At 27.7% G+C, this 16,509-nt stretch overlaps 1 protein-coding gene across 2 annotated transcripts in view; it reads left to right on the top strand.

Annotated features, from left to right (window-relative positions):
- The window catches only part of LOC107445488 (transforming growth factor-beta receptor-associated protein 1), a 35,546-nt gene that overhangs the window by 10,616 nt on the left and 8,421 nt on the right, over nucleotides 1–16,509 (top strand). For both annotated transcript variants that reach the window (XR_006225862.2, XM_016059889.3), the window contains exons 7-16: nucleotides 765–899; nucleotides 2,817–2,977; nucleotides 3,975–4,107; nucleotides 4,216–4,311; nucleotides 6,061–6,165; nucleotides 10,756–10,947; nucleotides 11,587–11,783; nucleotides 13,533–13,601; nucleotides 15,060–15,132; nucleotides 15,218–15,352. Coding sequence is in view for 1 of the 2 variants with exons in the window: in XM_016059889.3 (XP_015915375.1) it covers nucleotides 765–899; nucleotides 2,817–2,977; nucleotides 3,975–4,107; nucleotides 4,216–4,311; nucleotides 6,061–6,165; nucleotides 10,756–10,947; nucleotides 11,587–11,783; nucleotides 13,533–13,601; nucleotides 15,060–15,132; nucleotides 15,218–15,352 (1,296 nt within the window). In the remaining variant the exon portion in view is untranslated. The remainder of the gene's footprint in view (nucleotides 1–764; nucleotides 900–2,816; nucleotides 2,978–3,974; nucleotides 4,108–4,215; nucleotides 4,312–6,060; nucleotides 6,166–10,755; nucleotides 10,948–11,586; nucleotides 11,784–13,532; nucleotides 13,602–15,059; nucleotides 15,133–15,217; nucleotides 15,353–16,509) is intronic.

Genomic DNA, 16,509 nt, shown 5'->3' with positions numbered 1-16,509 from the left:
CTTATGAAATGTTTTTCTTTTTAATTTATTTTAATTTTGTTCTTGTTTATTTCATTTGACTTCTAACACTTTTTTTGACGTAGGGGGTAAGGGTACTTTTGTTCTGAGTTCAGGGTCAAGATGAATTCACTCGGTGATGTGGGAAAGTACCGATTGTTTCGATTTACGCCCGTTTCTTTTTGTTTTTTTTTTTAACGCTAAAACTGTTCATAAAAAGTTTTTGTTTTTCAATAATATCATTGATTGAATATGAATTTTTTGAGTGCTTGAAAATTTTTGTAAAGTTCTTGAAAAGTTTTTAAAAAGTGCTTATTTTTGATTCAAAGATTTGGCCACGCTACGATGCCTATTATCATAACACCTGTTATTCTGGCCCATCAGTTGTACCAAAAGTAAGCATAAGATTAATAAGACTTTGAAAATATTTTCTAATTGAAATAAATGGCTAGGCTGTTACACATCTGAAAAAAGATTTAGTTTATTACCTAATATTAAATAAATTTCCATTTATTTTTGTTCCATAATCTAAATTTGCTGGTAATCTTTTTTTTTTTTATTCATTGAAAAAATTTCAAGTTTAAATAGTTTTAAAATTTGGGAGATTTTTAAAATACTCAAATAATTATAAAAAATGCAAAGATTATTATTATTAATTTTTAAGTATTTATTTATTAATTTTTAATAAATTGGAATATAAAATGTTAGCATAAAAAGTTACTTTTTGATTATTTATGTTGTTTCCAATTTTTTAATACCCATTTTAGGCAATGGATGGTCAATATGTTTGTTTAGCTTTATCATCTAAGTACGTTGTTGTGGACACAGAGAGTGGTTATGCTCAAGAGCTTTTTCCATATGATAGCAATACAACTTCTCCTCTAGTCAAAAGAATTACCAAAGTAATACATTTTGTGTTTCATTTAAATACCTTAAATATGATTCTTCCAATATATATATATTTTAAATTTTATAAATTCTTGGAAATTTTGAAACATTTGCTAATTAAGACATGTCTATTTTGATAAATGACAACCATTATACTATTATTGACTTTGTGTTCATCAGTGATGAAAAAGAGCAAGGTTAGGACACTTTCTATATTCAGTTTATTATGTACAGTGTGCAAAGAAAGAAAACCACTCTGAATGACTTTTGATCTAATGACCGGATCTTCACATATTAAGACTCAATCTCTGGGATTTGAGGAGGTGACCTCAAAGATGCTAATTAATAAGTGTAGACAATATTTTAAGTTATAAAATCAGACGCACAAATGTACTTTCTCTTGAATAAGCATATATTTTTTTTATGGATTCAGATTTCTGACCCTCAAATCTGGGAAACATGGTCCCAATAGTTTGGTCAAGAGAGTGGTCCTAAGTTTGGACCCCTTAATGTTAATTTTACTTATTGCATATTTCCCCATATCTCAAGAATCTTAATTGCAACATTTTTGCATACAATTATGAAAATAATTCATCTGAAGGTATTGAAAAATTTTTTTAATAATTATTTTTTATTTTCTTATTTTATTTAAGTTTAGCTGGAAAAATTTTGAACTGTAAGGTATACAGATTTTTATATCAGTTTGAAGAAAGTAATTTACTAAGACAATATCAAAATTTGAACGAAATCGGTCTTATAGTTCTTGAGAAATCGAATTTTAGTATATGACTTCTTTGCTTTTAATAGTGTGCTCTTTTCCTTACATTTCCTCCTTTTTTACTTATTAAAAGAAAGCTATGCTAATTAGAAAGACTTGAAGTAGTTATTTCTATTCTTTAGCACAATTCAAATGTCATGTCCTTGTGAGAAATTGATAACTTCTTTAAATACTACAACTTTCAGAAACTTCCACTTTTTCTTTATTTTCACTTTAATTTTCATGAAAGAAAATGGAGTTTGAAGCATATTTCTTTGATTGGTCAGTGGAATCACTTAGATCAAATTTCTGAAAAAGATCTTTTATTGTACAATTAGTAAACATACTAAGCAAAATGGTGGCTGCATAGCTTATCTTTACAGAACCAGCTGCAGTTGCAATTTTCGATGTATGATTAAAAAAAAAAAAAAACGCTATTGTATTTGCCAATAACTACTGAAATATGAAAGTATTTTTTTCTACATACTGATTATGGAAAAAATCTAGTCTTTTTCTTAAAAAAAAAAATAGTTAAAATTTCCCTCTAAAAACCTCCAAGAAATGTTGTTGTAAAAAAAAAAAATAATGCTACTAAATGAAATAATCATTTGTACTATTGTAAATAAAGTATTTTTTAAACATGAGCTTGGCCAACTTGGAAAATGTAGCTTCAAAAAATGTACTTTTAAGTTTTCTTGATGCATCTAGTGAACCATAAAAGTTTAAAAATCTGAGTATTTATATATTTTCCTAGTTTTAAAACTTAAAGCATATGACAAATAAAGCACTTTTTGAGGGAAAAAAAACATACTTCTAAAATCCTAGAGCAGTTTAACACCTTAAATTATATTTTTTCTTTTAAACTTTTCATATAATACCTAAAAAGGTTGGGTAACCTATACGCCAACAATAAAACAAAATGAAAGATACTGAATGAATACAAATTAGCATGTTTATAAAGCAGATTTTTGTTTCACACTATTAAGGTAAATGTAATACTGCCCCACCCTCATTCGGGCATATGGAAAGTTTCACACTATTAAAAAAAAAAAACCTTTGTCAATGCTGGGTCATTTAATTTGTGTTTATTACATTATTTTTTACTTCGTTTGAGTGTGGAAGTGTGTGCGCTGTAATTTAATATAAAATCTAATAAATTTTTTTTATTTTTAAGGAAGAATTCCTACTTGGTGGTCCTAGTGCCTTAGGTATGTTTGTAACAACTGCAGGCATATCAGAAAGGCCTCCCTTACAATGGGGTGAAAATGTCATTTCAGTTGCCTACTCTCATCCATACATTGTAGTTCTGAGCTCAGATAATTTAACAGTTTACAGGTTTGTATTTAGTTATTGATGTTTTAAAGCATTGTAATTTTAGAACTGCAAACTTCTTTAAATTCACAGCTTCAACTAAATGTTACCTTTTAAAAATACGTTGCTGTAAGGTCACTGAAATCTGTTGAAATAATACTCAATATAGGAGAGAGTTTAGTGTCTTGTGGAACTGAATTGATACAAAACATATTGTAAAGGTATATTGAGTGAAGAAGTTCAGATAATCAAGGTTCTACTGATGACATTTTTGCTCATTTATTATTATCATTTGTGGTCATTTGTAATAATTTATTTGGTCATTTATTGCTATAACAATTTACAGGTTTCTAATAATGTTGTAGACCATTGTAATGTAACATCTAAAAGTATGTACTTGGTTATCTGAAGCAACTAAATCCGCTTCTATTTTAAATAATCAAAATATTCAAATTATAGAAATAGTGGACTCAGAAATTTGAGGTTTTTCAATAATAGTGCTGTATATTATTTTATTTGATTTTAATATTACAGTGTATACTTTTTTACTGCACCAAAATAAAATAAAAAAGTCAACTATCATTTATTTTATCTATACATCTATTTATTACATTTATTTTTGGTTTTGTATTGAGCGGCACCCATTTTATTTTGGCCACTTTAAAAAAATTGTTGGTAGGGCTTGCAGCCTGTTAACCAAAAAGTACTGACAATTTTTGCACTGCTCTTTCTTTTTAATACGTTTTTATAAAGCAGCATTTAACTCTGAATAATTAGCTGATTTCAAAGTTGATTTCATAAGTCCTTTTCAAGCATTTTAAAGATTTTTCCCAATTCCATTCACACAATAGTAATTTCACCTAGATAACAAAACATGTTTCCTTTTGGTAGAAGTTTAAGTCATTATCAATCACTGAATCATTATAGTATTAATTTTATTATATATAGTATCCATTATTTATATTTTTGTTCACCTTTATTACGTTTAATATTATTTATTGGTTTGATTCTATAATTTCAGTATTTTAGATCAGCAGCAGAAACAAAGAGTAACATTCCACGGAGGCAGCTGTTTAGATAATTTTGATGGTCGAATGTTTGTTGCATCATCAGATATTATATGTGCCCTTCTTCCAGTTCCATGGGAAAAGCAGGTAGTTTTATTTTTTGCTTTATTGTAAAAAATTGCTTATTTTTCCACCATGTATTATTTTATGTATTATTATTAATTTTGTTTTTAACAGTAAAGGTATTTATTTTAGGTCCATGCACTTTTAGCTGATAAAAAAGTTTCTGAAGCTCTTGAGTTGGCAAAATATTCTAATAAAGCTGGGCTGTCAAAAGAACAGTATCGAATTGTAAGTATGAAAAAGAAAAAAATATATACATTTAATTTTTTAAAAATAATATTAAAAGATTCATTAAACCTTAAGGGTAAGCCGCAGGAACTCAGGAGATAAAGTGTTTGCTTCCCTATGATGTGATCCTGGTTCAAATCCCAACACTGGCTGGTTGCTATGAATTCTGGTCTCGCCTCGCATTGGCCACAGCTATGTAAATTATTGTCAGTGCGCCGGACAAACATTGTGAGATTTTTCTTTCCATGTAATGCAAATGCTGGTTAGTTTCTTCAAAAAGTCCCTTATAAAGGCTTGTTTGTCCCAATGCTTGATTCAGGAGTTCCCTTGTGTTCTGGGTTCGGTTCAAAATTACAAGGCTACGGAGTGGAATGTTGATAGTTGTAAACTCAGAATTGGGTTGGCTGTTCAATGATGGTTATAAAATAAAACACCCTTAAAGGTTTGGAAGTATTTCAAATTTACTTAACACCAGGTATAGTTATAATAAATAGATGTAATGTCTAATCATAATTAAATTAATTTCAAATATGACTACAATAATTGTTATGAAAATAATAGAATAATTTTAGCTATCATATCCGTGGTGTTGGGCTTAATACGTGAAAGTGCCATACTGCTTATATGGCGTTATTGGTCCATTAAATTTAATTTTATAGCTGTTTTGTTTGGGTGCCTAATATTTATAAAATTTTTATTTACTTTAAGCTATTGTTTTAAAATAACAAACTAGAAATTATTATTTTACCTTAAAACAATTCTAAAACTTTAAAACTGAAAATATTACTTTCTCATAATTTTTTTAAAAATTGCTATAAATAAGAGGAGAAATTGCAGAAAAAATTTCTGTGTTGGCAAAGCTTATGTTTGAATATTTGTTTTTTTTAACTTAATGAATGATAGTTAAAAGGATATTGACCACCATATATATCTGTAGGAATGATTTAAAGCCTCAGTTAAGCCTTAATTCCTAAGCTTAAGATCATAAAGCCTTAATTATGAAGCAGCAGTATTTTTGAGTGCTGGAAAAATGAAACAAATTTAATTGCTATATTATTGTCATTGACAAAAATCTTCTGCTTGAAGTTTGAAAATTGACTGCTATAGACAGTGTCTGCCACATTTATACTGACTTTTCCAAGATGGCAAATTATCTGTTAAATCTATAAAAGTTGGCTGCTATTTATGCTATGGTTTTTCACCTTTCCAACTTACTCTTTTAAAGCAGTCATAAGTGTCTGCTGTTTAAATTAATAAAAATTGACTGCTATGGTCACCAGTCAACTGACTTTTCTAAAATAGACACAAGTGTCCACTGTGGCATATGATGATTTAAATTTTTAAAAACTATCTGCTATGAACACCAGTGTTTTTCACCTTCCTGCTGACTCTTTTTTTAAGCAGTTGTTAGGGTCTGCTGTTTATATTTAAAAAAATTGGTAGCAGTGGTCTCCACTGTCATAAGTGTCCACTGTGGTAATTTAAAATTCAATTTTTAACTATGATTATTAAATTAAATTTTATTAAATTAAATATTCAATTATGAAATTAAATATTCAATTATTAAATAAAATTTTCAGTAATAACAATGATAGTGTATATTAAATTAAGTTTAACTAATGATATTTATCTATCATGTTTATTTTAAAAATTTTCTGGTTAATTGTTATAAAACTTTAATTTGACTTTTTTGATCTTTGTATTTATCAGAATCTTTCATAAATAATGTATGTTTTATGGATTTTCTAGGTTTTGCAGCGAATTCAACAGCAAGCTGGATTTATTGAATTTTCCTTATTGCACTTTGATGAGGCAAAAGAGTTATTTCAGGAGAGTCAACTAGATGTGCGAGAGGTTGTTTATTTTGTTTGCTTTATGTTTTTAACACATATTAAAAAGAAACACCTTTATAATATATAAACTCTAATTATATCAGTTATTTATTATCTTTGCTTCTTTTTTAAGGAAGTTCATTGCTTTTTATGTTTTTAAGTAGTTTTATTGAGATACACAAAATGAAATTGCTTCTAATATAAATTACCCAAAAACCACTAATTTTATCTTAGTTCTAACCTTGACAGAAATTTTATTTATTAACCATTTGGGGTTTTAGCTTTTTTTATTGACAGGTTGGTATGAGTAGATTAATTTTTTTAAATTGTTTGCTTTTATATAATAAGTTAAATTTAAATATATATATATATATTTGTTAGTGTATTGCTTGAAGTTGTATATTTATATTGTAGTTATTATTTGAAAATTTAAACAGTATAAAAACTTTTGGTTTTTATTAATATTTTTGCTCTTTACCTTCCTTTACATTATATAATTTACATAATATCTAGAAAAATTGTAAAAGGCTTTTTAAAGTTGAAAAATACTAGAGTATAAGTGATTTTTTTTACTTGAAGCAAATATCATACCAGCAATAGTTACTTGTATTTTTTCATGAGTTTCTGAGTTCCATCATTAAAAAAAATAATAATCTATAGTGTACCAGATTGACTTTAAAATATTCAAATTGACATTTTTTATGAGCCAACGCCTTGAGCAGTACAAATCCTTTGAAATCTTAGTTATAAAGCTCAAATTTGATAAAGTGATAAATTTTTCTAAACATAAATCAATAAGAGTCTCAAATCTCGTCTTAACATTTTTGTTTTTGGCTTTCTATCTTTTTTTAAAATTGTAGTTCAATTGATATATAGTTATCATGAATTACGTTAAACTATATCATTTTTATCTTTAAACTTAGAAAATTATTTATATTATTTAAGTTTGCAATTCACTATTTTGAAACTTTATCAAATTTTGCTACTATGCTGCTTATTAAAAAATTCTGCTACTACATTTTGTTAAGTTATATTAATTTAAAAAGAGCTAGAAAAAATGTAAATATAATCTAAAAAGTGTATTTTTTCCCCTCATGCATATGTGTTATTTTTTCTCCTTTCTCATTTTCATTAATATACTGTCACAATTCAGCTAGAAATTAAACCATCGAAATTAAAAACCTGCTTTTACTATTGCATGGCTACAAAAAATGCTTACTTTGTGTGAGTTTTGTTTGTTGCTGAATTTCGTGACTTATTTTTTTTTTTATACTAAAGATATTTAAAAGGTTGTAATTTTTGTTGTATCTGTCTAGCCATTACAACTAATGTAGTTTAGATTAACCATCTTATCTACTATTCTACTTCTAACGAGAACTGTGTTGTTTTTTCTGTGCAAGGAAAATATATAATTGCAGTTCTGAAGAGAAACTCACTCCTTTATTACAAAGAATCAGAAGAAAAGCATTACATTATTGCAAAGTAATATAAATCAGTGAAACCAATAATTTAGAACTAGATGCTGCTTTGTGCAAATGATTAATTAAAAAATACACAATATATCACTAATGTAACTATTCCCGTGTGCTCAAAAGAGGCAACAGTGCAAGTGGAATAAAATAAAAAATATTTTTTTCTATTTGAAAACAGCGTATGTATTAAATTATATAAATAATGTAGAATATAGCTCTAAACCTTTGACTTTCGGAGTTTATTATAAAAAAAAATTCATTTTAAAACAGTGTTACGTTTATACAGTCAAACTCGTTTATAACAAGCTCGGATTTAACGAGAACTCCGATTTACCGAGGAAAACGAGAATATTTGGTTGGATCAATGTTAAGTCTATGGAACAGAAGTCGCTTTTAACGAGCAAGACCTGGTTTTTGTGAGCAATAGTTTTATGTCTTGCAACTTTTTTTCTCATCTTTCTGTCTTATCTTTTTTTCAAAATGATAAGAAATGAGCTTGAAATCAAAAAAACACAAAAAAAATTTTTTTTTAAGTATATAGATTAATGAAAAAAATAAATGTTTTGGTAAGAATCATTTCCTTTATTTTTCTTTCCGTTTATTGTTTCTTTCCTTTAAGACTGTAGCGCAACTAGAAATTTTTTGCTGGTTGGGGAGGGGGAGGTTAGTTGTCATTAAATTAAGAAAAGTATTTGATTAAATTAAATTAAGGTAAGTAAGTACAGTCGAACTCGTTTATAACGAGCTCGGATTTAACGAGAACTCGGATTTACCGAGGGAAACGAGAATTTTTGGTTGGATCAATGTTAAGTCTATTGAACAGAAGTCGCTTTTGACGAGCAATATTTTTCTGTCTCGCAATCTTTTTTCTCATCTTTCTAGTCTTTCTGTCATATCTCTTTTTCAAAATGATAAAGAAATGCGAGTGAAGGGGGTTAGTTGTCATTAAATTAAGAAAAGTATTTAATTAAATTAATTAATGTAATTAAAGTAAGTAAGTATTAATTAAATTTTAAGTAAGCTCAATCATTTGACCTCCTAAGCCCCCCCCCCTCTTCTGGTTGCATGCCTGTCTTAAGGACTAGTTTATTACGAGCACTCGGATTTAACGAGTACATGTTACGGTCCCTTTGTGCTCGTTATAAACGAGTTCGACTGTATTAAATACCGATAAAGCGCCCCCCTTAATTTTGACGAAAATCGGCGTGATATAGAGGGGGGCCGATAAACGGTACTCAAGAAAATTCTAAGCACCGTCTTTCTTTTCTGCTCAATCTTTTACATTCAACTCTCCCACCACACCCTAAATTTTTCTCACATTCTTATCAGTGAGTGTACATTCCAATCAAGGTGACCTTGACTTCTAATCTTTTTCGTTTTTTCTTTTAAGAAATTTATATTGTTAAGACAAAAAAAATCAGCTATATTCTTTTTATTTTGAATTTTATTCTGTTGAAGTAACTTACTTTATTTTATCTTTTAAAAATAAAAACGAAGCCTGAAGAAAAAAATAATAATAAATCTGTATCAAAGGAAACATCTGTTTCTAAAGCAGTTTAAAATAAAGTGAGAAGTAAAAACACCCGCATTTCCAATGAACAAAATAAAGAAATGGAAGTTGGAAAAAACTGATCAATCAATCTTGACAGCTGTGCTTTACTGCCCCCGAATTTCCCTCCTCTGTTTGACCATAAATTGGCCACACCCAGTTGACATTGAAACTACCACATGGACAATAAAATGAATTTATCCCTTTTGCGATTTTTTATTCGATTCATTAATTTTTTTTATTTTGCCGCTTTTTATTTTTTCTTGTTAATTGTTGCTTGCTTGCTTTTTTTCTTTTTTTATCGTTATTAATTTTTAGCTTGTTTTTTGTTGCTATTCATTGTTAGTTTGTTAGCATTTAGTTTAAAAAGCGTTTTTTTTTTCTTGCGAGGTAAGCGTCTTTTGTTAAAACAAAATGTTATCTAAAAGAAAAAACGAGAACTATGATCTCGCTCCAAAGAAGAAACGATTATTTCTTCTTCATAGGATTCTGATTATTTCTTCTTCTCTTATGATGGGCCAGTTTTAAATTCACCCCATCATAATCTATGATCGAAACTTGACTAAATTTATTGGTTTTTCTGAAATTAACAGTGGAATTGAATTATAGTAATATTTGGGGGCCATATTGGAATTTCCGAAAGAGATCCGAAGTGCGGCATTTCGTCAGTCCCGTGAGTGTCGGATTTAGGGTCCTATTCTTCCTTTTCTGTTCACTTAAATTACAATTGCTAAGGCGCTAAATAGATTTCTAGCTTGCGATTTTTCTTCAAGCTGGGGGTGGATACAAGATGCATACCTTTTAAATTTTCTCCTTATGCGATGTTTTTTTAAAATTATTATTTCGTTTATTTATTTTCTTACAGGCTGCTGCCGAAAGTTAGCTAAGAATTGGCGATGTTCTGCAGCAGATCGCGATACGGGCGAATATTTCGTCGACTTCGTTATTAATTTTTTTTAATAGTCAGAAAATTATTTCTTAAATAACTTTCCTTGACAAATTTTTTTGCTACAAAAAAATATTTCGTCGGAAGCGCCGCTGCATGTAGGAGGGGGGGGCGTTTTTTGGGTACTGATTGGCAATCTGCATAGATGTGAAACTACAGGGGGGCGCTTTATCGAGTTGGGGCGCTTTATCGGTATTTTACGGTAATTAAATTTTAAGTAAGCTCAATCATTTGAGCTCCCAATCTTCTGGTCGCACGCCTGCCCGAAGGACCCGTTTATTACGAGCACTCGGATTTAAGGAGTACATGTTACGGTCTCTTTGTGCTCGTTATAAACGAGTTCGACTGTAATACAAATGCTTCCATTGTCCGAAGTAAGATCAGCCCTAATAACTTTAGATAATTGAGATCTTACTGTATATAACTAATTCGAAAGCCTCTTTTTATTTTAAAAATATCAAGGTACATCAGAATATTTCTCTTAAAACTTTTCATTTTTATATATCCCAATTTTCTGCATTTTTGTAAAATATGAGAGTTGCTATATTTTCAACCATATCTTGGAGTGTTTAACAGTATAGTATTTTTTATTATTTTATGCTGAAATTTGAATTAATTGTGGTATGTATATATTTACTTTTTCAGCTTATCAGTCTATTTCCTGACTTAATGCCTGGAAGTTCTTCCTTCATTCGCATAAATCCTCCGCTGCATGATATTGGGAACGTTCTTGAAATGTGTTCATTTGATGAAGAGTCCGTTGCATCATCCAGGAAGTTTTTGCTTCATTATTTAGAATCTATCAGAAACTCTAGTGATGCTGTTGGCTGTAAAATGGTACGGTTTCTTTTTTTTTTTTAGCCAGTTTTCATGTTTTAACATTTGCTTGTAATTAAATGAATAAAATATTATAAATTAGCAAATAAATATAATGTTCCCCTTGTCCTAGAGTTGAGATTTATCGGTGTTTGTTCATTAAAACCTAGATGTGTTTTATGCAATAGGATGACACATACTCATCTGATTTTTGTTAACATATTTATATTTTATTAAAAAACAAATGTAGTTCGAAGATTTATTTTAAAAAAATAATTATGCAAGTAAAATTTATGTACAATGAATAATAAATTTAATTTTTCCTCAGAGAAAGCTGAAAACCTGCTATTTTTTATAAGGAAAGACAAAAGTGTGTACAACATCAATGTTTTCTAATGCAATATATTTTACAAATACTTTGCTTTTTAAATTTGAAGATAAATTTATATTCTTCCTAAAATTTCATATTCTTACTCTGCAAAATAATAAAATTATAATAAATGATATAAATATGATTGATAATGACCCCCAAAGCAAAATTTTTTTATCTTGGGGTTCTCTTCTAAAAAAGGTTGAGAACCCATAATTTTGATTCCATTATGAAGCTTCAAGCTTTTTTATTCCCTTTTAAATTATCATGAATTTTCTATCAACTTTCAGGAAATGGACACATCACTATTAAAGCTATATGCTGAGTATGATTATCCCTCTCTGTTATCATTTTTGGCTGGTGCTGATGTTGGTTGTCAGCCAAAGGAAGGAGTTGAAGTATTGCAGAAATATGAAAGATATCATGCATTAGCATTGTTCCATTTAAAACTTGGGGATAATGACTTAGCCCTAAACGTTTGGGCAAAGTATGTTAAATTCCTCTTCTTGCATGTGATTCTAAAAGAAATGTTTCTTATTCCTTATTTTGATTTTCTCCTATATGAAAGGTGTCTGAAACATATGGAAATGGACAAATAGCTCTCAAAATATGCATTGGACCAAAAATATAAAAACGCACATGAAATGAGTATTTTGCAGTTGTTCTTCACATCCCCATCTGGTAGTGAGGTTATGGGGTCAAGTTTAGCATCATTGAACTCGTATTCGTGTTTAATTTTAGAATTTAAATTTAATGTGTATTTTTTAAGATATTTGATCATTTCCAAAACTTTTCAGACACCCTATAATTGATTTATTGTTCCGCTGTAGTTAATTTTATTGAAATTCGTTTACTTGAAAGTAGTAAGACTAAAACAAAACCAAGTTAAATCCAATGTTTCCCAAAAGAAGTATTTTTGTAAAAATTTGTTCTATTCTTATCCTAAACTAACATAAAATTGGAAGTATTCCTTCATAATTTGTTGAAACAGACTGTCCTATTTACCTAAAAACTATTTCTATGAATCATTATTGTGTGCTTATTATTAAATATATGATTCTTATTCATCATTCTCTTTGTGATATTGATTGATATCCAAAAGTGTAAAATAATAAAATGATGGATATATCTGTATAAAGATTATTTTATATTAGTTATTGTTATGTAGATTATCCTCAGAACAAAATCTCTTGCCTTACATAGAGACAATTTGATTATTAAATTGTTTAATGACTACATGTTTTGTATTTTGAACAGGTTGACAATTAGTCTGCATCCTGTAAATAATTAATTTTTAAAAGTTACTAATGGTTCACTTGTTATATTGGCATTGCAGAGCAGTTTAAATGGGGGATGGGCGTCTAAAGTAGTTCCTGCAAATATTTATGTACTTCGATTCCATGTAATAAATTTTGTATTAAAAATCCAATATTAATAAAATAAACATTCAAAAGTTTACCATGATGGTGCAATTTATAATTTTGTACATAAATATAGTTTATGTATTATTTATATTCATATATTGTGATAGTGTTTGAAAGAAGTAATGCATAGGAATTTCTTTTATACTTCAATTTTAAATAAGTAATTCAATTTCCAGCAAAGATCTAAAATCATTACTCCATTTCCTTTTGATATCTTTTTACACCATTTTAGAAGGAAAAAAAATCATTATATTTTATGAAACAAAAAACTGAAATTATTTTGTTAAGTTTTATTAATCATTTAAATTTTTTTAAATCAATATATTGTGTGTATGTATACATATATAAATGATATACCTATATACAATTGGAAGTAACAATGACTACTAAAGCAACTGAGTAAGCATTGCATTGTTTTAAATAACATTTGAAATAGAAAAAATAGAACACTAAAATCTATGGTACACACTTAACAACAATCAAAATTAAAGAGGAAAAAAAAACTGATCAAAAATTTCAATTTTATAAATCTGCTATAAATTTACATTTTGAAAAAAATATTCCAATTTTAAAACAATATAAGAATATATTATATTCCTTTTTCTCCCTTTTTTTTAAAAGAAAAACATAATTCAGTATGTAGCATTTAATAAATTATATGCTATATAATGAATTATGTAATATACATGCTCATTTTAATTTTGGTTTAAGTTTCTTTGAAAGCATGTTTAATAAGAATTTAATTGCTTAATCTTTAAAAAAAATAATAAAAAAAGATTAATTTAAATTGTTATTTTTTATTTTTGAAATAGAATAATATCTGGTGACTATTCAGATTCCTTATATCCAGGAATGCCTCATTTTATTGATTTTCTATGCAAGTAAGTTTATTTCAAAATATATAAAGTTCATCTTATTTTACTTGTTTGAGGAAATTTTGTTAAGTTATTAGTTGAGCAGGTTTAAGTACCAGCATTCAAGAAGGTTTACTTAAATCATTGGAGTAGTTTATTTATTACTTTTTCAAATTAATTTTTATGCTTTCATTGTTTAGTCAGGGTATGGATCACATTTGTGGATAAAATGTGTGTTTTTTTGGTCAGTTTATAAACAAATGGGATAATTCAATTTTAAATATATATGTTTCACCAAATTGTAATTTTAAGATGTGCTTCGCAAAAAATTTTTAAAATGTAATCTCAAACTGTCTTTTAATGGTTACTTTATTTTATTGCTTATATTTCCTTTCCATTTTGATTGTTTTTCTTTATTTTTAAATTTATTGTTTCCTATTTGGAGTGACAAAGGTCATGTATTTTATTATAACTTACTTGTTTTTATTCTCTTACTTTTGTTAAAGCTTTCACATTTTCCCCAAAACCCAATTTAACACAAGCCTACCTTTTGTTTTGGTTAATTGCGTTTTACAACAATTAATCTTGTAAATGCTCTTGAATTGACAGATAGAAACATTTTAAATAAAAAAAGCAACTCAATTAACCTTGAGCAGCAGCATCTTTTAATACAATTCTCTGTGTAATACCTTTATTTGTTTTATTTTTCTGTCTAGTTTTTAGCGAGTCAAATTTTCACTTGATGTCATCATCACTGAGTCTTAAATTATATTACCATTAACATCAAACTTTCATATTCATATACTATTAAACTCAATTATTTTAATCAAATAAATGTTTCTTGGTAAACTTAAAGTAACCTAAAGTACGATTTGTGTTTTGTTAATATCTTCATTAATATTTTCCAAATCATCAATTGTTGTCATACTTGAATAATTTTTTCAAAAAAAATAATAATAATAATAATTTAGGGAGTGTTGTCATATTGAAAAGTGAATGAACACTATTAATAATGCTGAATTTTCCTTTGGGATATAACTATCATGTGTCCGTAACATAAAGGAAATGACTCCATACATAAAAATTTGTCGCTGTTTGTGATATTTTTTGAACAAAATTTTTTTTTTAAATCTTAAAACGTTTAATTAAGTTTCTATTACAAAGCCTTGGGTTTCTTATGGTTAATGGAAGTTGCGTTAAAAACCTAACTAGAAGCTTAATTTTTGAAGGGATAAAAATTAGAAAATAACTAGAAAAATTTAATAATGAATTGAATTCAATAATACAATTCTACTGGCGCATGGAATTCAGTAATTAAATGTGCCAGTAATCCTTAAGTCTAGAATATCATGAATGAAATAAAATGTGAGAAAATATTTGCGTAAAACTATGATAAATAATTTTTAATTGAATTATACAAATTAATTTGATTAAAAACATTTAATCACAAATTAAATAAATTAATTTGTGATATTTATTTTCTAGGCTTAGTGATCACTTACTTTTGTGGAAGTATGTTGATTTTATTTTAGAAAGAGAACAAGAACTAGGTGTTAAAGTAAGATATTTTTTTCATTTTAATTATTGATGAATAAAAATGTTTCTGTATAAAGATTCAAAAGATTTCTGATTTTTCCTTATAGATTTTTACTGACCGTCCGTCATCAGAACCTTCGTCTGAAAGGTTACGTCCTGATTTTATTGTTGAGTATCTTCATCGATATCCTCAAGCTTTATTGAAATATTTAGAACATTTAGTATTAGAAAAAAAGTTAGAAGTAAGTGGCATAAATTCTTCTTGTAAATTCTTTTTATTTGTCATTTTTTGAGCATTTTAAGTGTTTCACGAAGGTCAATTATTTATAACTTGAAATATTAGACTAAACTCAGTGGCACGACAGCCCATAGAGGGCCAAGGCCTACTGTGCCCATCTCCGTTTTCTTGACCTTTGGGCTCTGGGGTGCAAGAGCAGTTGTTCTGGTTGGATGGTCAACCCAATGTGGAACCCCCAGTGTTTAGTTCCCAAGCATGCTTGGTACTCATTTATCGAGCCACTGAAGGCATAAAAGGCTGAGTCAACCTTGCCTAGCCCGAGGAAACTTGAAATGTAACTAAAATATTTCTAAAACTCAATTTTTTTATGAAGTCATTATCCTTTTCTGTTCAATTATTCTAAATTTTTTCGCCCTTTAACTCTATTTTTTTAAAAGGATATATTTTGTGCTCTGGATGAGCTTTGTGTTCAGCAGTTGCTCTTAGAGTTTATGCATCAGAAGTCTATTGTCAATGATGTCTCAGCAAACGTTAACTCTTAACGTGTGAGATGATATGGATAAAAATCCAACCTTAAAAAAAAGAAAGAATAGCATTGAAGTATAACAATATTAAGAAAAAAAGAAATTATCTCTAAACAATTTTTACTACCACCGTCAAAAAGATTATTTCTTATGTTATTCTCTCCAATTTATTTCAGAGTTTTTTTTCAGACTCGTAACAAAAATAAACTTGATTAATTAAATTTTCTTATAATAAAATTTTGTAAGTGTCATGTACTTAAATACTTTTTTTAAGGTAAAAGCAAATTTTGTTTGATAGAAATAAGTTGTCTCAAAAATGTATCCTTTTGAACAGTTTATTTATAATGATTTTAATTTTAAAAACAATAAATTGTTCACAGAATTTTTAATATGAAGAGTTGTTTGCTTATAAGTTTTTAGTTGTATTGAAAATAAATTAAATGATTTAATTGGAAATATGAATATCTGTTTAAAAAATAAAAAATATTAAACTAAATTACAATTTTTAAATAGAATATTAAATATCTAGATTAGAAATTATACCGTTTGAGAATTCAATAAGATGTTTTGAAACAACTTGTAATATATAATATGAATAAAATTGCAGAATATGTTTATAAATTTATACTTTTTAACT

The sequence above is a fragment of the Parasteatoda tepidariorum genome, chromosome 9 (genome assembly GCF_982258835.1).
Source record: "Parasteatoda tepidariorum strain Cologne lab strain chromosome 9, Ptep-v5.0, whole genome shotgun sequence".
Classification (NCBI taxonomy): domain Eukaryota; kingdom Metazoa; phylum Arthropoda; class Arachnida; order Araneae; family Theridiidae; genus Parasteatoda; species Parasteatoda tepidariorum.
This window is presented reverse-complemented; position numbering and strand designations above follow the sequence as displayed.